This window comes from Budorcas taxicolor, chromosome 9 (genome assembly GCF_023091745.1).
Source record: "Budorcas taxicolor isolate Tak-1 chromosome 9, Takin1.1, whole genome shotgun sequence".
Lineage (NCBI taxonomy): Eukaryota > Metazoa > Chordata > Mammalia > Artiodactyla > Bovidae > Budorcas > Budorcas taxicolor.
Window position 1 is genome coordinate 77,739,154 of NC_068918.1, and position 22,566 is coordinate 77,761,719.

At 36.3% G+C, this 22,566-nt stretch overlaps 1 protein-coding gene across 2 annotated transcripts in view; it reads left to right on the top strand.

Annotated features, from left to right (window-relative positions):
- The window catches only part of TAB2 (TGF-beta activated kinase 1 (MAP3K7) binding protein 2), an 85,831-nt gene extending 64,040 nt beyond the window's left edge, over positions 1–21,791 (top strand). For both annotated transcript variants that reach the window (XM_052645600.1, XM_052645599.1), the window contains exons 4-7: positions 14,672–14,832; positions 15,042–15,135; positions 16,455–16,535; positions 19,901–21,791. In XM_052645600.1, the coding sequence (XP_052501560.1) occupies positions 14,672–14,832; positions 15,042–15,135; positions 16,455–16,535; positions 19,901–20,043 (479 nt within the window). In that variant the 3' untranslated portion in view covers positions 20,044–21,791. The remainder of the gene's footprint in view (positions 1–14,671; positions 14,833–15,041; positions 15,136–16,454; positions 16,536–19,900) is intronic.
- The last annotated feature ends 775 nt before the right edge of the window (positions 21,792–22,566 follow it).

The window sequence follows — 22,566 nt, forward strand, 5'->3', positions numbered from 1 at the left end:
CACCAGTGCCTAATAGAAACCTGGAGACAGAGTTTTGGGTGAAGTAGAAAAAAGTAGCTTTTATTGCTTTGCCAGGCAAAGGAGGCCACAGTGGACTAGTTCCCTGACTACCATGTGACCCACTCTGGAAGGTTAGTGAGTTTTATAGTGTTCAAGGAGCAGGGCTGATGAGCTCATGGACAGTTCTTCGATTGGTTGGCATCAGGGTGAGGTTTCAAGTATCATTAGCCTGATTTCAGCTAGTCTGGGATCTGTGTTCTTATGGTCAGCAGTTTTCGTCTGAAGTGTGGTCCTTCCTGTATAAACAACCTAGGAATGTTTGTCAGGCCTTTATCTGTATCTTTCAGAAAACTGAGAGTTGGTGACTGTGTTATATGGCCAAATTACAGTCTAAATTGTTAGCAGTTCCCTAGCCCAACAGTTATTCTGTTTCTACATCTTCACATTTTCCAGTCATTAACTCTTGAGTCAGCATTTTACTTCGAAAGACAAGGACACAGAGACTTCAATCAGGACCCTGCTCATCTCAGCACCAAGTCTCAGCACCCCCTGTAAAGGAAATAAATTATACCTGAGTCCTTAAACCACTGTAAGAATTAGAGTCAAAAATGAGTCCCAAATAGAAAAAACAAATTCAGGTTAGAAAGTTCAGTTCAGAGTCTGTCAGCATGAAGTAGATTCTCACTTTACTTGCTAAGAGCAAATATTAAAGTGAAAATTGCTTACCAGTAGTAAGGTTACTAGATACCTAGTATCTACTAGGTTACCAGATAGCTGCATTTCCTTCCTTGAGTCATACCACCGGACTTTACCTAACTTCTGTAAAGAACCAATAAGCACTTTCATCATTCACTGTATTCTGAGATTTTCTGGTGTCCTCTCCCATTCATAAATGTATGATTTTTGTAACACTGGCAACTTGTGTAAGTGTGGAGAACAAATGCTCTACTTACTCAAACCCGTTTTCATTGGGGATTAGGGGAGGAAAGGGTTGGCCTGTGTTCTATATTTTGTTATAGTTGCCAGAGGCTCTTACCAAACTAACATTGCTGCCAAAAATGACTTCTCCTTCTCCGTTATCGATAACAAAAAACGCTATGGTATTGACCTTTTCTTATAATCATTTTTATGATATTTTAATACTTTCCAGTTATATTTATGGTCCTATTATATTGAAGAGCAGTAGCTTTGACTTTGAACCTAAAATAGAAATACAAATAAAAAAACTTATGAGATGAAAATTAGCTTCTTAGAACTTCTCATTCCTTGTCATTTTTTCAGCAGTACTTCCCTCCAAACCACAGCACCTTTCTACTTAACAAGATTTAATAAAACTGCTAATCATAACAAAAATTGAGGGTGTTAGACATTCTTTTCAAAAAGAACTAAAAATTAATTTAAATTTTAAAATTTGCACTGTAACTTTTATTCATCTGCTAATTGGAAATGTCTTTTTTTTTTTTTTAATGTTGACTTGCTGTGTTGACATTGAGATCATGTTAAATTAACTCAGTAATTGCTTGACATTAGACCATTTAAAGGATTTTTTTTCTTTTGGAGAAAAGAATGGCCTACTCCTCATAGATTCTTCCCAGTCTTAAGACTAACCACCTTTTTCAGTTGGAATAAATCTCAAGATTGGAAGAGACTCTGCTGCTGCTGCTGCTGCTGCTAAGTCGCTTCAGTCGTGTCTGACTCTGTGCGACCCCATAGACGGCAGACCGCCAGGCTCCCCCTTCCCTTGGATTCTCCAGGCAAGAACACTGGAGTAGGTTGCCATTTCCTTCTCCAATGTGTGAAAGTGAAAGTGAAGTCGCTCAGTCATGACTGACTCTTCGCGACCCCATGGACTACAGCCTTCCAGGCTCCTCCGTCCATGGGATTTTCCAGGCAAGAGTACTGGAGTGGGGTGCCATCGCCTTCTCCAGAAGAGACTCTGAACATCATCTAGAACTCTGCAGCAGACGTTATCCAGTCCACTTACCTGTCCAGCAGTTGGACCCTATCAAATGTGAATCCATCCTATTCTTGGGTACCTTCTGAGAAACAAGCTACCTCCTGAGGTAGTACATTCCATTTGTGAAGAGTTTTGCCTACTGGCAAGTTATTTCCTATATTAAGCTGAACTTTTTTACAAGTATTAATGAAAATAACATATCTATATGGTAAAAGAAGTTTAACACCAAAAAGGGAAGGTACAATGAAAATGTATCCTTTTGCCCCCTGACCTCTCCCTTTGCCCAACCATCCACCATTTAATTGTCTGAGGAAATCTCCATTATCAGTTCTTTATCCTTCTTCCGTTTATAATTACAGTCTTTGTCTCACACTCACTTTTTTTAATGAAAGTTTTTTTTGAAACTTTCATAAAGTTTTATGAAACTTTCATAAAAAGTTCTTTTATGAAAGAAAATGTATGTGTATATATATATATATATACATACATATATGAGTATATATAAATACATAACATGAGGAACTGTATATATCCTCTGCTGCTGCTGCTGCTAAGTCGCATCAGTCATGTCCGACTCTGTGCGACCCCATAGACAGCAGCCCAGCAGGCTCCTCTGTCCCTGGGATTCTCCAGGCAAGAACACTGGAGTGGGTTGCCATTTCCTTCTCCAATGCATGAAAGCGAAAAGTGAAAGTGAAGTTGCTTAGTTGTGTCCCGACTCTTCGCAACCCCATGGACTATAGTCTCCCAGGCTCCTCTGTGCATGGGATTTTCCAGGCAAGAGTACTGGAGTGGGTTGCCATTGCCTTCTCCAATATATCCTCTACAGTATGTATAACATAAACATACTGTGTGGGGCTGTATGATATACAATTTTGGTTAACATATCTTAAGATCATTTTATTTCCACACGTACAAATATTTTATTCTTTCGCTTTAAAAAATTTTAGTCATTATTTTAACATTTATTGAGATAAAGTTTGTCATTTACAGGGTACAAATCAGTGATTTTTAGTATAGTCACGTGTGTGCAACCATCACCACAACCAATATTAGAACATCACTTCAGAAAGAAACTCAATACCCTTTATCTGTCACCTCCTATCGCATCACCCCCACTCTCAGCCATAAGTAGTCACTAATCTGCTTCCTGTCTATAGGTTTACATATTCTGGGCACTTCATATGAATGGAATTCCATAATATGTAGTCTTTTGTGACTAGCTTTTTTCACTTAGGATAATGTTTTAAAAGCTCATCCAAGTTGTAACATGTGTTAGTACCTCATTCCTTTTTATGGGGCACTCTGCCATTTTATAGATACACTACATTTTATTTATTTATTCATCAGTTAATGGACATTTAGATTGTTTCTGACTTTTGCCTATTGTAAAATAATGCTGTGATGAACATTTGTGTACAAGTTATGTGGACTTATGTATACACATAAGTGTAAGCATACACACGAGTGGAATTGCTGGGTGTTACGGTGGGTCTGCGTTCAGCCATCAAGGAATGAGCTGCCACACCATTTTCCAGCGTGGCTGCACCATTTTGTATTCCCACCAGCAATCTTTGAGGGTTTTGATTTCTCCACATCCTCCACCACAGTTGCTATTTTCTTTGATTCTTACCATCCCAGTAGCTGTAAAGTGGTATCTCATTTTGATTTACATTTTTCTGATGACTAATGATGTCGAGCCATTTGTGTATTTTTTTTGGAGAAATGCCAGTTTATATCCTTTGCTGGTTTTTTAATTAGGTCATTTGTTTTTATTACTGAGTTGTATGAGTTCTTTGTATATTGTGGTTATAGTTCCTTATGTGATTTGCAACTGTTTTCTCCCATTCTGTGAGTTATCCTTTCACTTTCTTGGTAAGTGTCCTTGGAGCACAGTTTTTAATTTTGCTGAAGTCTGACTTATCGCTTTCCTTTCATTATTCATATCTTTGGTGTCATATCTAAGAATCAGTGGGTAAATCCAAGGTGATTAGGATTTACTCCTGAGAGTTTTAGAGTTTAAATTTTTGCCTCTCATCTATTTTGAGTTAACTTCTATATAAGGCTATGAGATAAGTGTCCAAATTTCATTCTTTTCCATGTGGCAATCCAGATGTCCCAGCACCATTTAGGTTTGTTGTTATTGTTGCAAAATTTTCTCCTATGCCATCAGTTTCCTTTTTTTTTTTTTATGTTGGAGTGGAGTGAACAATGTTGTCAATTTCAGGTGTACAGCAAAGTGATTCAGCTGTTATATGCTTGTATCTGTTCTTTTTCAAATTCTTTTCCCATTTAGGTTATTACAGAATATTGAAGCAGAGTTCCCTGTACTATACAGTAGGTCATTGTCAGTTATCTGTTCCCAGCACCATTTGTTGAAAAGACTTTTCTCACTGAATGGCCTTGGGACCTTTATAGAAAATCAGTTGATCATAAACAGATGGGTTTATTTCTGTACTTTCAGTTTTTTTGTTTGTTTGTTTGTCTATATATTTGTCCTCATGCCATTACTACACTGCCTTGATTGTTGTTACTTTATAGTAAGTTTTGAAATTGCGGTGTGTTCATTCTACTTTGTTCTTTTTTTAGTTTGGTTATTTGAGGTCTCCTGCTATTCCATATATATTTTAGAATCAGCTTGTCAGTTTCTACAAGCTGGGATTCTGTAGGGATTATACCAAAATACTTTTCTAAATACACTTGTTTTTTTTTTTAATGTAAGCAAACCAAAAGGATTTATAATGAAAAGTTCTCACACTGAAGACAGCCAGTAGCTATTCACAGTTCATTTTGTATTCTTCTAGAAATTGAAATTGTATATGAAGCATACATATATTTATACATTTTTAATACAAGTGAAACATAGTTTACTTTCTCTTTTTATCAGAGCTTTTGTTTTTGTCTCTTTGAGAGTATTCCAAGTCAGGAATTGCAGATCTGCTTCTTGTAAAAATGACTATATAGTATTTTGTACCATAATCTCTAATCACTCCTTTTTTGATAGATCTTAGGGTCTTGTTTTTACAAACTGCTGCAGTTAAAATTTTATGCATGAACATTTTAACCACACCCAGGTATGTTGGCAGAAGAGATTACCAGGAGTAGGAAACTGCTGTGTCAAAGGATATTGTATTTTTTAAATTTTGATACATGTATCATTTAGGCTTGGTTATTCTGCTATTAACAAACTGTGTCTTTAAACAACAAAGGTTTATTTCTAGCTCACTTGACAAATAGATTAGCTGGTGGACTCTGTTCTACATCACCCTCACTCAGGTGCCCAGGTTAAAGGAAGCTCCGTCTCTGTGCTTCCATGGTTGTTCAGGCAAGACAAAGGACATACAGCAAATTAGCTCTGACTCCTTAATTTTCTGCCCTGACACGTGTTACTGTTTAGAAAGAACAAGTCCACATACCACCCCTAATTCAGAGAGGATGAGGAGGTGCAATTCTACTATATACCTGGAAAGCAGGGAGCCAGAAGTATTTGATGAAGAACACAGATGACTGCCTCAGTACATGCTACCAATTTTAGTTGTGAGACTCTCTAAGGAGATTCTACTAGTTTATAGAGATTCTACTTGTTTATTTTATCAACCACCAGAGGGAGTTGTAAGCTTAAAACTTTATTAAAACTTAACAGACTAAAAGAAGATTTTTAAAGTACTGAGTATATTTTTCTCTGTTATTCCTCCTCCTTTCTTGTCTATTTAAAAGGGTAGGCTAGATAGTTAAATTTGGAAAAACTAAAGAAATCACTATATGAACTAAAAAGCCTCTTGATGAACATGAAAGAGGAGAGTGAAAAAGTTGGCTTAAAGCTCAACATTCAGAAAACGAAGATCATGGCATCCGGTCCCATCACTTCATGGAAAGTAGATGGGAAACAGTGGAAACAGTGTCAGACTTTATTTTGGGGGGTTCCAAAATCACTGCAGCTGGTGACTGCAGCCATGAAATTAAAAGACGCTTACTCCTTGGAAGGAAAGTTATGACCAACCTAGATAGCATATTCAAAACCAGAGACATTACTTTGCCGACTAAGGTCCGTCTAGTCAAGGCTATGGTTTTTCCCGTAGTCATGTATGGTTGTGAGAGTTGGACTGTGAAGAAGGCTGAGCACTGAAGAATTGATGCTTTTGAACTGTGGTGTTGGAGAAGACTCTTGAGTCCCTTGGACTGCAAGGAGATGCAACCAGTCCATTCTGAAGGAGATCAGCCCTGGGATTTCTTTGGAAGGAATGATGCTAAAGCTGAAACTCCAGTATTTTGGCCACCTCATGCGAAGAGTTGATTCATTGGAAAAGACTTTGATGCTGGGAGGGATTGGGGACAGGAGGAGAAGGGGACGACAGAGGATGAGATGGCTGGATGGCATTACTGACTCGATGGACGTGAGTCTGAGTGAACTCCGGGAGTTAGTGATGGACAGGGAGGCCTGGCATGCTGCAGTTCATGGGGTCGCAAAGAGTCGGACATGACTGAGCGACTGAACTGAACTGAAGTATATCCCTTATTTCTTTGGTAGAATTAGCATATCAAAGAGCCACCTTTCTGTAGTGTGAGCAACCGAAAAAGTCTTTAGGTCTTTAGGTTCCTTATGCTTAAGCATGCTGTGCTTAAAATTCCATGGAATGGGGAGAGGTTGACTGTTCTATTCAGAAACTTATAATTAAGCCCCCTTTTCTGGTCCATCCCTCACTTCTGCCTTCTGTTATTTACTTGCATTCTCCAGGAGCCTCTTTTAGGTTTCTGCATGGCAAATTAGCTGCCTCTTTGCAGTACCCTCCTTGTCTATGAGACTGTAGCTTTCTCTGCCCTCCATTAGTCTATTCCATTTCATCTGCTTTCAGTCTTCCAGGAACTTGTTGAAATCTCTTGCCACTGATTGCCTTCTTCCTATTGTTTACCTTTGTTGGATTCTATCCATTTTATTCCTCTGTTATTTTCATGAGGTTTCAAAAGGCAGAAGATTGTGGCTCAGCTGGTGAAGAATCCACCTGCAATGTGGAAGACCTGGGTTTGATCCCTGGGTTGGGGAGATCTCCTGGAGAAGGGAAGGGCTACCGGTATTCTGGCCTGGAGAATTCCATGGACTGTATAGTCCATGGGGTCACAAAGAGTCAGACACAACTGAAAGAGTTTCATTTTCACTTTCCTTTCAGTCACCTTTAACTGGAAATCCTCTCTAATATAATTGATTCTTTGTATTTGAATTTTAAAGTCCATATTAGTCTAAATGTAAATAATTGACCGGAATGGAGAGTATTTTTTCCTTAGCTTATGCACTGGAGTCTGTTTAACAGATCACCCCTCCTTCTTTACAAGTACATATCACTACATTGTGCATGAAGCTCATTCATCTGTAGGTGTGGTTGATATTATTTTGTTTATAGCAGTTTCGTTGTATGCAAAAACAAAGGGTAAAAAACCCAAAAAGCCAGTCTAAGGGATTTCCTCAGATTCCTATTCACAGTCTTTTCCTGTAACAGAGGTGAAATGTTCTAGTCTTAGCCCACAACTGCAGCCGTGATTTTGTCACCCCTTTCTGACTGTTTCCAAGCTGTCTGCTTCTTTTGGATGCTGGAAGTATAATTGTCATATTTCTTTCTCCCCAAACAATCAATACCCAACTCCTTCATTTAGGAGAGACTGATCAAAGCCAAAGTGTCTTTATAAGTAAGCGTTATAATCATTCTTCTTTATTATGAATATTCTTAATAATGTTTCTTAATGAATATGTATTGTGTAATATTTTGTACAGTGAAGATTAAAATTGTAGACAGAACCACAGCTGGAGAAAAAGTTTAGTTTAGATGAATTTTCAGTGATTTTTAGAAATTCACCTTGACACTACTTTGTAATTCATCTTTCTCAGACTCCTATCTAAAACTCCCAAGCCACAATTGAAAAGTGAACTAGACACATAAAAATCCAGGCACCTACTAGAGAAATTGAGATCATGTCTCTCTCATACTATTTCCAGAGCATTTTTTAGTTTGTTTGTAATTAACAGACATACTTAAAAGACCCTGAATTGTCTCCAGATTGTTATTTCTAATATAGTCATAACTCTGCTCCACGACTTTGTTTTCACTGAAAAGAAATATCTCTTAGATAAGTTCTAAGACAGTGGATTTACTTTAGGGTTTCAGCCTGTCATAGGTGATATCTCACCTTTATTCTCTAAGGTAAGCCATATCTTCAGCCGTTGCAAAAACTCCTTTCTTTGTGAATTCCCAAAGAGGTAGTATTTTTTTTGTTTAAGAAACATTCTGAAGTATTTACTCTGTAACTTTAAAACATCCCCATAAATAATACCTTCAGTAACTGTGACTCCTTCATCTCTCTTACTATATCTTTTTCTTAATCAGTTTTTTATCTTCTACTAATATTGACCTTCTAATCCCGAAGAAAGCCAATGCCAAAGAATGTTCAACCTACGGTACAATTGCACTCATCTCACACGCTAGCGAAGTAATGCTCAAAATTCTCCAAGCCAGGCTTCAACAGTATATGAACCGTGAACTTACAGATGTTCAAGCTGGATTTAGAAAAGGCAGAGGAACCAGAGATCAAATTGCCAACATCCACTGGATCATAGAAAAAATAAGAGAGTTCCAGAAAAACATCTACTTTTGCTTTATTGACTATGCCAAAGCCTTTGTGTGGATCACAATAAACTGTGGAAAATTCTGAAAGAGATGGGAATACCAGACCACCTGACCTCCCTCCTGAGACATCTGTATGCAGGTCAAGAAGAAGTAGTTAGAACTGGACATGGAGCAACAGACTGGTTCCAGATAGGAAAAGGAGTCTGTCAAGGCTGTATATTGTCACGCTGCTTATTTAACCTGTATGCAGAGTATATCATGAGAAATGCTGGACTGGATGAAACATAGCTGGAATCAAGACTGCTGGAAGAAATATCAGTAACCTCAGATACACAGATAACACCACACTTAGGGCAGAAAGCAAAGAACTAAAGAGCCTCTTGATGAAAGTGAAAGAGGAGAGTGAAAAAGTTGGCTTAAAGCTCAACATTCAGAAAACGAAGATAATGGCATCCGATCCCATCACTTCATGGCAAGTAGATGGAGAAACAGTGGAAACAGTGACAGACTTTATTTTGGGGGGCTCCAAAATCACTGCAGACGGTGGCTGCAGCCATGAAATTAAAAGACGCTTGCTCTTCGGAAGAATGGTTATGACCAACCTAGACAGCATATTCAAAAGCAGAGACATTACTTTGCCAACAGAGGTCTGTCTAGTCAAAGCTGTGGCTTTTCCAGTAGTCATGTATGGATGTGAGAGTTGGACTGTAAAGAAAGCTGAGTGCCGAAGAATTGATGCTTTTGAACTGTGGTTTTGGAGAGGACTCTTGAGAGTCCCTTGGACTGCAAGGAGATCCAACCAGTCCATCCTAAAGGAAATCAGTCCTGAATATTCATTGAAAGGACTGATGCTGAAGTGGAAACTCCAGTACTTTGGCCCCCTGATGGGAAGAACTGACTCATTTGAAAAGACCCTGATGCTGGGAAAGATTGAAGTAGAAGGGGACGACAGAGGATGAGATGGTTGGATGGCATCACCAACTCAATGGACATGAGTTTGAGTAAACTCCGGGAGTTGGTGATGGACAGGGAGGCCTGGCATGCTGCAGTCCATGGGGTTGCAAAGAGTCGGACACACCTGAGCAACTTAACTGAACTGAATATTGACCTTTTCTCACTCAGCTTTTTTCCTGAAATGAATATTATTACACTGGCTTTATTTCAGTTTTATATTTGCCTGGTATATCAATTTTAGAGTATCTCTATCAGCCTTCAAGATTTCTTCTATATCTTTGGTTTTTCAGCAGTCTTATTATATGTCTAGGTTTTGTTTTGTTTTGATGTTACTTGGAGATCCCTGGGCTTCTTGGATCTGTGACTTATTGTCTTTCATTAATTTTGGAAACCATTTAGCCATTATCCTCAAATACGTCTTGCTGTTTTTGCATTTCTTTCACCAATTACATGTATATTATGGACTCATATTGCCTGTCACTTCTTGGATGCTTTGTTCTTCTTCCCTCTTTTTCTTCGGGTTTGATTGAAGTAATCTCTGTCTTCAGGTTCACTGGCTCTTCTGTATCCAGCGTGCTGGTAAGCATGTTGAAAGATTTCTTTATCTCTGATACCATATTTTATTTCCAATATTTGACTCTTCCTTAATAATTTCCATCTCTCCTCTCAGGCTGTCCATCAGCTCCTGCCTGTTGTTCATCTTTTCACCTAACTGCTTCAGCATGCTGTGTGTATGTTCTGTGGCTCAGTCGTGTCCAGTTCTTTGGGACCTGCCAGGCTCCTCTGTCCATGGGATTTTCCCCAGGCAGGAATACTGGAGTGGGTTGCCAGTTCCTTCTCCAGGAGATCTTCCTGACCCAGGAATCAAACCCGAGTCTCTGGCGTCTCCTGTTAGCAGACGGATTCTTTACCACTGCACCACCTAGGAAGCTTCAGTCATAGTTACTTTTCAATTTCCTTGCCTGTTCCTTCCAGCATCTGGGTCATGTTTGAATATGGTTCCATTGACTGCTTTCTCTCTTGGTGATTCGTTGAATTTTCCTCTCACTTTTCTGTGTGTCATTACTTTTTTCTTTTATTATTATTGAATGCCAAAAAGTAGTCTCTCCTGTTTTTTTTTACATATGAGACCTTTACATCCAGAAACTAGAATACCTTTTTTCCTGTCAGGATATCGTATGAAGGGTTAAGTCAGTTTAGGCAGGAGTGGAGCTAGGTATGGGTTTTGTTGTTGCCTTTTTAGTTCCTTACAGTCTTCAAATATCTCTAGCAGTTGGCTGCTCTTACTTTGTATCTCTTAGAGTGCTGCCTAGAGTACAAAGTATTCCTTTACTTTAGTCCTTTTATTTTCAACCTTTCTGTGGTGTGATGGGTCCCCATTTATTCAGTCTCCACATGATCTGATAAACAGCCAAATACTAAATTATGTGGAATTTTACAAGCCACGTGGTTTCAGTTGTAACAAAAACAGACATAGACAATAGGTAAACAAGTGAGTGTGGCTATATTCTAGTAAAACTTTGTTCACAAAACAGGCAATGGCCAGATTGGGCCCTTGAGCCATAGTTTGCTGACACCTGTTTTGGAGCTTTGTTCTTGGGACACACACACCCGTATCTCCAAGCTCCAGCAGGGTAGGGATTTTTACCTGTCTTGTTCGTTGATTTCCTGAGTGGCTACAACAATCCTGACATATTATAGGTTCTTAATATATTAAAAGAATGGATTAGCAAATTACATTTTAAGTGTTTTTTTGAAAACAGCAATGCAGCTGTAGATCTTTTGTATATAAACAGATTAATTTAATTAGATTACAGTTATGATTACTGATATATTTGGAATTATTTGTGTTCTAGTTCTTTCCTTCTTTCCTGCTATCTAAGTTTAATCAAATTTTATCCGTTTGTTCTTTTAGAAACTATATTTAGCTTTCTCGTATACTCTTCATCTTTATCCCTAGATATTAACATGTATATTTGGTTTAGCAACATTTGAGAATATTCTTTTAATACTGTTCATGGGGTTCTCCATGGGGTTTTTCCAGTAGTCATATATGGATGTAAGAGTATAATGAAAGCCAAGTGCCAAAGAATTGATGCTTTTGAACTGTGGTGTTGGAGAAGACTCTTGAGAGTCCCTTGGACTGCAAGGAGATACAACCAGTCCATCCTAAAGGAGACCAGTCCTGGGTGCTCATTGGAAGAACTGATGCTGAAGCTGAAACTCCAATACTTTGGCCACCTGACGTGAAGAACTGACTCATTGGAAAAGACCCTGATACTGGGAAAGATTGAGGGCAGGAAGAGAAGGGGATGACAGAGGATGAGATGGTTGGATGGCATCACTAACTCTATGGACATGAGTTTGAGCAAGCTGCGGGAGTTGGTGATGGACAAGGAAGCCTGGCATGCTGCAGCCCATGGAGTCGCAAAGAGTCAGACACGACTGAGCGACTGAACTAAACTGAGAATATACTTTATAAACACTTTTAAAGCCTTAGAATGCTTTTCATCTAATTTTCGTATTTCCAATTTCTTGTTATTCTCTAATATTTTAGTTTTACTCTTTTTTAAACAGTCTTTGCCTCCCCACCCACTGCCATGGTCTTTTTCCTTTGTTTCAGAGTTAGAGATTTTTTTACATTCATTATCTTATTCCTTCCTGTTGTATTAATGTCCTCCGTATCAAAAAAACATCTTAAGTAGTTCTTTCTTTAGGAGTAGTCCATGGCTTATAAAATCCTCCAACTTTATCTGTTCATCCCTACTCCGGTAATTTGATTAAGTGAATTAGTTATTCCATTAGCTTCTGAAATATTATTTCATTTCTTCAGGTTTCTCTTCAAATTTTGCCATTCACTCTATTGTCTCCTTCTGGAACTCCTTTTTATATTTATTTAAGATCTTTTAACCCCTCTTTCATGTGTCCCATCACTTTACCTCTGCACTTTGAGAATACTCTTAGATGTATCTCTTGGGTCACTAAATATGTCTTTGACTATGTGTAATCTACAGTTAAATGTATTTGGTTGACCGTTTCAATGGCTATTTTCCATCTCTAGAGGTTGTTTATGGTACTTCTCCAAAACTTATTCATGGTATCTTATTTGTTATATTCTTCTATAATCATTATAATCATCTTAAACAGATATTTCCATAGCTTCTTTCAAATTGTTACATAACCAAGTTTTAGAGGGCTCCTCTCGGGCTGTTGATTCTCATGGTAGATGGTTTTCTTGTTTGGTCATACTTTTCTGCTGAGCACTTCTCTTCATTGAGGATTTTTCCATTTTGGATTCCATAGTAGGTGTCCCTCCATACTGGAAGTAGGTTGCCAGAGCAGTTTGCATTTGCTTCTGCCAGTTACTTCAAGGAAATCACCAGCCTAGAGCTAATTGTTAACAGTAATTCCTCACTCAGAGGTTCTGTCTCTGCCCTCACCGTATAAATCAGTTTCTCAGAAAATCTGTTCTTATCCCTTCTCCTCATGTAATATTGAATAATATCACAAATGTATGTCTTATTTTCTAACTCAGTACAAATATAAATTATCACTTAGTCGTTAGAACCACTAAATAAATGCGTTTTTTAAAGTTTTTTTTGTTTTGCATATTTAGGAAAAAGCTTTTAGGGAGATGATCTCCATTAATTTTTAGGAAATACTGCTTGTAAATAAACATTAATTTGAACAAATGTCTTACTAATGGCATTTGAGACTCATTGGTAGATCATCAGAGTTTAGAAATGAAAGAAAGTATGTTATGTTCTTCTAGTTTTCCTTTGCCTTGCCCTTCATTCTCACTTCATGCCTCTGTCTTTCTCCTCTTACTGTCCCACTCAGAAATTAACAATCCACTCCGCATCTTCTTTTAAGAGAATAAAATAAACCCTAATGCACAATTCTTATGTTTTGGAAATAGAGGCATAAAACTTTGCAATTCAAGTAAAATAAACCAAATTAATAAAAGTCTGACAAAACAAGCCTGGGGTGGTTATGGATATACAAAGACACAGTGAGTTTTCTATCAGGAACATGTGTACCTCCAAAACACCTCCCTGCGTTTTTAGAATATATATTAAAATGAGAGAGAAGATACCAAGAATTAGTCATGATTTTTAAAACTTGAGATGTATTCCCCTAATACTCTTTTCTTCCAATAAATAAGAAAGGAGAATTACAGAGGGAGATACCTGTGGATTGTATTAGTGTCAAATTTTTGTTGGGAAAAATTATCTTTTTTTGTTGGGAAAAATTATATTTTTCTTGGGAAAAATTAATTTTAAAGCACTTGAGCCTAACTAGCTTCCCCACACCCCACACCCTAATTCAGATTCTGTAATACACTGCTGGACTAAATGGCCTGAATATATATAGCCTTTTCCTTTTTTAGCTTCTTGGAAATTTTAGTCTGATTGATGGTGACTAAATAGCATTAATCTGTTTAATCGACTTGACTTTTTTATTTTAATTGCTATTTTTCATTTTTAGAATTTATGTATTATACTTTCTCAAATCAGCTTGTTTTCTCATGGTAGAGTCACCCCAAGCTTCCATTTAATAGTAAATTCGGTTATCTTCACCACCAGCACAATAGCCTAAAAAGTCAAACTCATTTTGTCCAGAAGTGGCAAAATCATGTAAACCGATTTTTATGGTTTACTAAAGTTTCCCGAGCAGTTCATCATTCATGTGACAAGGTTGATTGCTTATTTTCTTTTTAAAAAAATCTTAGGAAAATGTTTTCACTAAATATAATTGGAATATAAGAAAATGTATTTGGTTTATCTGAATGGTTTTGTTTTTGATTTGCAGTTTGAGCAGTTTAATGTTGACGTTCATGTGGATCGAAATCAATCACTTTTATTTATTGCATGCGTCAAAATGGATTTAACCTAACCCACATTCCCATTAAGTTGTTTATATGCTTAAATGATTCTCAAGTTAAAAATAAAATAATTCTCTAAAGTTAAAAATGTTGAAATTTTAAATATTTAACACACAATACTTTGTTTTAGTGTTATCTTTGAGATTCTCCGCAGCCTCTTTTTTGTCACAGAAATAGTTATCTGTTTTGTTTTCCCAAGGTTGTTTAAAGGTTAATTGACTAAACTGGGTGGATCTTCATATATACTAATATGTATTGCAGCTCTTTTGGTACACCAGAAGGCCAGAATGGAACGGCTTCAAAGAGAACTTGAGATTCAAAAGAAAAAGCTGGATAAACTAAAATCTGAGGTCAATGAAATGGAAAATAATCTAACTCGAAGGCGTCTGAAAAGATCAAATTCCATATCCCAAATACCTTCAGTAAGTCTTTCTTTCTATAACTGTTGTAACTGCTGTGCTTGAACATGAGAATAGGTAACCTATCAGTATAAAAGCTTGACCTACTTTTCTAGAAATGCTCTTAATTCATACTTGTTTTTCTGTCCTTACTTCCCCCTGCAAACCTTGACTCCTTCTTAACTAATAACACAAGAGTTCGATGTAGATCCTCACCTGGAATTATTTTTCAGCTCGAAGAAATGCAGCAGTTGAGAAGTTGTAATAGACAGCTCCAGATTGACATTGACTGCTTAACCAAAGAAATTGATCTTTTTCAAGCCCGAGGTAAAGTTCAATGCATATTCAGCTGAAATTCTTTGTATTAATTTATCAGCTCTTCCTGTGGCTGGAAACAGACTTTTAATTGTAATCTTGTTTCAGATTTGATTTGGAGCCATATAGTGCTGCTTAGATTTTTATTTTCTCTTACTTGCCACTCCTCCCTCCAAAGCTGTATATTTGGTTGAGAAGTAATTTGATACGTTTAATATCCTTCAAATCCCCTTTAGTCATACAATAAAGGAAGACAGTGATTAGTATGTCTGGCTATATTGTCAAAAGTATTGCTGTTATGTATTAATATAATCTGTTACAGTGTTTATTAAGATTGTAATATATATACTCATATTCCTTTTTCCTGTTTCCCTTTTTTCCTTCTACCTTTGAAGAATTATGCTTTTAAGAACATGATTAAAAGGCATCCCCACCCTAATGGCACTTACTTAATTGATGACATAGAGAAGAAAATTAAAATATGACATACAGTATTTTAGGAAAATGATAGTTTATGATATTTGAACTGTTATTGACCAGCAATAATTGCTTATTGTGGAGTAAAAAAAAGATTGGGGCATTTGGCGCAGTACGTGAGTGAGTAAAAAGTGTTCCATAGACAGCTAAAAAGAATGTTTATAACTTAAACCTAATTCTAAAGTTTGGAAATAATAGAAATATATAAAATGAAAAGACAGGAAAGGGAAGAAGCCAAAAAATAAGCCCGTAGTCACATTTCTCAGTGTGTGCCAAAATCCATTAAACTGGAAGATGATCTGTTTTATTTTCTTTTAGTAAGTAAGCTGTTTATCTTGAAACAGTCATAGAAAATGCCATAATTTAACTTTGGAGAGAAAAAATTGGTGCTAGTCTAGAAAATGTAATCTTTGAACTTGTTCCTTTTGTTTAAAATCTGAAGCATCACATTATATTAGTTCAGGTTTTGATACTTACTTGAGGCCAAGCTATTTAGTTGCTTAAGACCATGTTAAAATTATATTTTACACTGTCAAATTTTAAGTTATCTTAACTTGTCACATACAACAGGGATCTGTTCTAATTCTTTCACTGTCTTACTAGCATTAATCTAATGTCTTCCTCAGCTTACAGGTTGGACTTCTGTTATGGGTACTATCAATATATTACACCTATTTCAGCTGTTTTTGAAATCCTTTCATGTAATTGGAGATTAGAGGTGTGAAATAAAAGAAAAGTACTTTTTCTATTTAACTGTGATTTTTTTTTTTAAGAAAGAAAATATTTGCTTTTAAAAAATCTTTTTAATTTTTTTGAGCTATAAACATTGATATGCTTCTTTTTATATATTTCAGGACCACATTTCAATCCCAGTGCTATTCATAACTTTTATGACAATATTGGATTTGTAGGCCCTGTGCCACCAAAACCCAAAGGTTAGTGGTGTATCCAGTAAGTGTGAAAACTGTTGTGTTTTGAAAAACAAGATTTTAGAAAATTTTATTCTTAGCAGCCTTCCACTCTAGAAGTACTTCCAACTTTGGCATTCTTGGATGGATTCATTAGGAAAACATGCTGGGAATTGGGAGGGTTCAAAAATGTAATGTACTTAGCCCTTTAAAAGTAATATGTATGTCCTTAGCATTCATTGTATACTCCCAGAATAGCAAATCTTGGCAAAAAAAAAAAAAAAAAAATCACCAGGTATAAAAACTTGTATTCTTTGAAATTTTAGACAAACATTAAGAAAGACACCTTAGGAAAGTTTATTTTTCATAAGTATTATGTCCTATATAGTTTATGCATAGTTTTCTATAATCAAAATTCTCTGAATTTCAGATGAATGGTTTTTTTAATTATTACCTACTATCATTTTTATGTCATTGATACAGATTATGTACACACCAAACTAAGAAATGTTGAAACATTTGTGTGGGTTTTTTACTCCAGGCATTAAAAAATATGTAGACATGGGAACAGTCTTTGGTTTGTTCCAAGAATTTTCATATTCTCATTCAGCATCCTCTTCTCTCCTCTCCTTAGTTTTTATTCAGTTATGATTCACTTAGGCCTAGCTGTAGGTTCATATTTTTTATTATTTAAATGTTTTTAAACATAGTTAGCTGGAATGTAATGAAGTCTTATTACAGAGGAGCAAAAGTGAAATTGGGCATTTGACACAGTACGTGAGGAAGCAAGTGTTCAGACATTGGAGGTTAATTGAATAAAGGAATAAGGAAAGCAGTGGTGAGCAGAGCCTAGCTCCTTAAAATAAGCAAAATGGATATTTTAGACTCTGAGTTGCCTCAATATAATCTTTTTATTCTCTTTCAAAAACTAAAAATTCTCATATGAAAAGATCTATTTTGTTTCCAGGTAATTCAGTGACTTATGTGTTATGGGTAGGCGGGAGATGGGGTATAGATCAAATAAGGTTTGTCTTGACAGTTGTTGAAGCAGCATAAGGGCTGAGAGTTTTTTTTCACTGTTTTCACTACTTTTGTGTGTATTTGAAATTTTCCATGATAAAAAGTAAGGGAAAAAAAAATACTTAAAAAGCTTTTCACAAAAGATAAATGCTTGTGTACTGGATATTTTTAGAGAAATAAAGAATTAGTCATTTTTGCCTTAAAGCTAAAATAGGGAGTTACTAGTTTCACTTAGAGAGGTTTACTTAGTTCTTAAAATCAGTTCTGCTTTACAATGTGGATTTTTTAACAGCTAAAATAAAGTGTGGCCATCACAAGTCATCTCATACTGTGCACCCTAAATAACTTCCTCTTTTCTCGATTCTGGTGGTTACTTAGTTTCCAAATACCACTAATAATAAAAGTCATAATTAGAAGGACCAGAAGATTTTGTGCAGTTGGAAGAAAACCATTGGAGATTTTTTCATTTAAAAAAAAAATTAGGTCCTCTATTTGATTACCTTAGATATTGAAATATTGAAGATAATCCTGGCACTTAGTAATAGAATGAAGTGTTAATACAGATTGAATGGCCCCTCCTAAAAAAACCTTTGTAGTTAACAAAAAGGATAGACAAGGTTTTACTGAAAATGTGCCAGATTGGAATGTTTTACCAAAATTCTAATAAGCAGAGTGGATTATCCCCAGATTAAAACAGTTGTTCTATAAAATGTGTCCTAAGTATGGAATGTGGAATAATTGTAGATGGTAAGAAGTCAAACTTTTTTAACCTATTCATTTTTGAGTTTTAGGTGGATACTAATTTGTATTGTCAGACTCTTGATTTTTTAAATATTTTTACCTAGATAAACCTTAAATAGATAATTTTTTTAATATGTATTTATTGGTTTGTCTGTGCTGGGTCTTAGTTGTGACATGTGGGATCTAGCTCCCTGACCAGGGAGTGAACCTGGGCCCCCTGCATTGGGAGTACAGAGTCTTAGCCACTGGACCACCAGCAAAGTTCCCTAGATATTTGTTTTAAAGCTATTCAATTTAAAGAAAATTTACTATATAAATAACTTTCATGGTGCTCATGCATGTGCCAAAATCATGGTGATGCCTAAAGTGGGAATTTTGCAATAAAGTATTAACCTTAAGACCAAACACTAAGTAAAGTGCTGCTAAACAAAGTACCATCACTTAATTATTTTGAATTTGTTACAGAAACTTGTCTTCCTATATTTTTATCCACTGTATATCATAGTTTGTCTTTTAAAATAGCAGAAAAGATATCATTTACTTACCAGCTCAGTGGAATAGGTAGAATTTGCAAATTAATATACATTTTTAATATGATTTATAAACTACAAATCATAAACCATGACTGGAGAGATCCAATAATGCATGCTCTTTTTACTTCAGACCTCCCCAAAATAATTTATAGGAATCCTACTTTTAAATTACAAAGATACCTCCCTCCCCCATAAAAGTAGTTTTATAAATGTAATTTCATCTTTGACACAACCATGGAGGAATATATTTCTTATATTTAAGATACCTCTGTACATTTAAACATTTAGAACATTGACCTTATAAAACTGCAGTGACCATTGTATAAGAAAGAAAGACTAGATGTAGAGGAAACATGATTATCTAAGATCACAGAGCAAAGAAATTAGGAGTTAATAGCAGAACCATGAATAGAACATGACTCTGGATCTGATAGTCTTTGTCGTGTTCCATAATAAATACGTTTTCAAATAACATGAGAAATAAAGTCTGATAAAATTTTATACTAATTTGCTTCTCTAAGTCTGTTGTTGACATTTAGGTAAATAAGATTTTAGAGATAAGTACGTATTGTTCAGTTTTAGATTTTTAGCAGATGGAGAACATTTAATAAACACATCCATTCATGATAGAAATCAGAAATACAACTACTACATCAGTGGGAAATGAAACTCAAGCTTGAATGAGACACAGATGCACTAGCAGTACTGCATTGCAGGTGGATACCTTGCCACATTCTTAGGTGGCACTGTGGTCATCTTGGCTACTAGAGACCATATGAATTGATTTCCCCTTTCTCCTGCTATAAGTTGGGGGAAATGATGCTCTTTTCCCATTTGAGAAGATATTGAGGTGATTAAGTCACGTCCATGTTGCTGTTCCCCAGCAGAGATGTGCCAGCCTGATAGATACAGGTTGTGAGGATCAGGCATGTGGGTCGGTTTCAGCTAGATGCTTCATTTGATTAACAGGCTGTTTCATGCTGTGTGATGCTAGTGTTTAACAGACTGCGCTATGAGGAAAGCCCAATAGTGCTTATAGTTGCCAGTAATTTATGACTGTGAATTTGCTTCTAAAATAATTATTTTGCTTCCTTACAGATCAAAGGTCCGCCATCAAAACACCAAAGACTCAAGACACAGAAGATGATGAGGGGGCTCAGTGGAATTGTACTGCCTGTACTTTTTTGAACCATCCAGCCTTAATCCGTTGTGAACAGTGTGAGATGCCAAGGCATTTCTGAGCCAGGAGGCCCTATATCTTCTCTAAATCCACATCTGAAATTCAAGAAACCAGTCTGTCATCAGGGGAAAAGTTTCACTGCTACATAGGATTTTGTAAAATTGAAGGTGTGACAAGATGGTGTTGTGCTAATGTTAAATACCAACCCACAGAGCTAATAATACCTCAGTCTAATGTCATGGGCAGTTGAAATTCATCACATGAAAGGTAATCTGCTAAAAGACTTGGTTGCCCACTGCCTAACCATGTACAGTGTTACCAGTAGCCCGTCGTGGATAATTCTCAACATATTAATACCTAGGTGTTCCCAGTACTTTTTTCCCTCATGTCACTACTGAATTTTGACAGGAGGAAGGAATAGAATGATGGCTTTTTTTTTTTTAAGCTTTCGGTGAAACACTACAAACATGAAGAAAAGCAACGAGGTTTAAACTATTTAAAAACTGTTTGCTGCTGTATAGTGCCAGTGGAAAGGGGAAGAACTTCACAAATCTGTGGTACTCTTGGCCTTGTCTTTGTCTTCCCTGAAAACGTCTCCACTCTGTGAAGCGCCAGCATCTAGGCTCTAAAGATGAAAGGAGAGCAGCAGCATTGTCTGTACAAACCTGGAGTGAAATACCCCAAAGCTTTTCCTACTGTACAGAGCTCTCAAGTTTGCTTTAAGTGATTTCTTTTCTTCCTTATTATTTTCTTATATTTCTATATGTATAGTGTAATAGTCTTTTGTTAACTAATTTTCTTTTTTCCTTTTAGTGATTAAGTACTATCATGTCCCTTTTTAAGCCTTAAGTGAGAGAAGCATTGCCTTCAAAATAAAAAAGCATTAATGAAATGAAACTATGCACAAAATAACTTTCCTCTACTTATTCTGTGCTTTGCCCTCATGAGTACCGATGTTCTGTGAAGACGTATACAGATGCTGCACAGTGAACTGCAGAAAATATTACAAGACTTCTGTCTGTAGGTCACACTATGTACTGACTTTAGTGGTGGGTAACACAACGTGGTGTTTTATCTTCCACAGGGAAGCTTAAAACAAAAGGTATTTTTAACCCACTGACAGCAACAAGGTTAAGCTTGCTTTATCTGCCTTGTGTCCCACAGAACTTCCACAAGAGATTACTATTGGGAAAGTACAGTTTCCAAACGAGCAGCAGTACCTACAGCCCTTTTCTTGGAGAGAAATTTAAACGCTTTACTGTTGGGGCAGTCCATTTCTAAACCTGACTTGGTGGCAGTATCGTGTATATTTATGAAACAAGGCTAGTCGCATTTAGGACAACTGAAGAAAAGCTGGAAAAAAGAAAAACAAGCAAACTTGAACACTGAAGCAACCTCAAGCATCTCTTTATTTTGATGATATATTTTTATAAGGAAAATAAATATTCAGATGATCAGGAATGTATATAACGAAATGAAATCAAGGAAAAAATAACAATATGCATTTAAAAAAAACAATTATGAAATTATATATCAGTGCTTAGAATGGGGTTAAGGGAAGTGCTGAAATGTAGCAAAAGATAGGAGATAATGTAGACTGGCACCCATTGTAAATGTTTGCAAATGAATATTTTTTAAATAAGCAAGATTATTACAGGTGATTCTATATGAATGTCAGAGCCTTAACTTCCAGGCTTTGCATCTTGTATATGAGAAGAACTATGACAATCCTAGTTAATTAGATGAGAAACCCAAAGCCTTTACATTTGATGCATTTTGTTTTAAAATAGGCCTTGTTTTTCAGCTTCATCTGCAGTTCTATGTGAAGATTGATAAATCAGTTTTTACTTGTTTTATTAATAAAACGTAATTTGGATATCTTGAGTTGATGGTTTTGTGATTTAGCTGGGTAAACTATCTTTGTAACAGATAAGTTATTTATAAAAATTAAAAAACTTATATTCTAACATGGATTTTGTGACTTGTTCTTAAAGTTTTGTGGGACAGGAGGTAAATTATGCCCCAGCAGAACATTTGATAGTTAATGGAAATCAGAGGAAACTCAACCTCCAGAGTCTCCTCCTGACATCATGGCATTCTGTGGCAGTTCTCAGATTATTCGTATCAATTTCCCCAGGCTTCTTTTTAACTAATGAAAGCAACCCTGTTTCAGCTAAGCCAGAGAAATGAATATTCCTCTTTTCAAAGTTTATTATAGCTTTATTCTTTTGTTTCTCTTGGAGTTTTGTTTTTTAAGTTTACCCCATTGTTGAAATGTGATTTCTTGGGCCATTTAGCCTGAGTAAGTCGCTTAGTTCATATTTGCTCTTTCACACTATGTGTATGTGCTGAAGATGGCACTACTTCTCTGGAAGAGAACCTTTAAGAATTTTCAAAAACTTATGACTCAGTTTTTCTGAGCTTGAAAAAGAGCCAAGTAGCGCTTGCTGATCTCATTATGACATAACTCAAAGCCCTACCATGGCTTCCCTGGTGGCTCAGATGGCAAAGAATTTACCTGCAATGCAGGAGGCCCAGGGTTCAATCCCTGGGTCAGGAAGATCCCCTGGAGAAGGGAATGGCT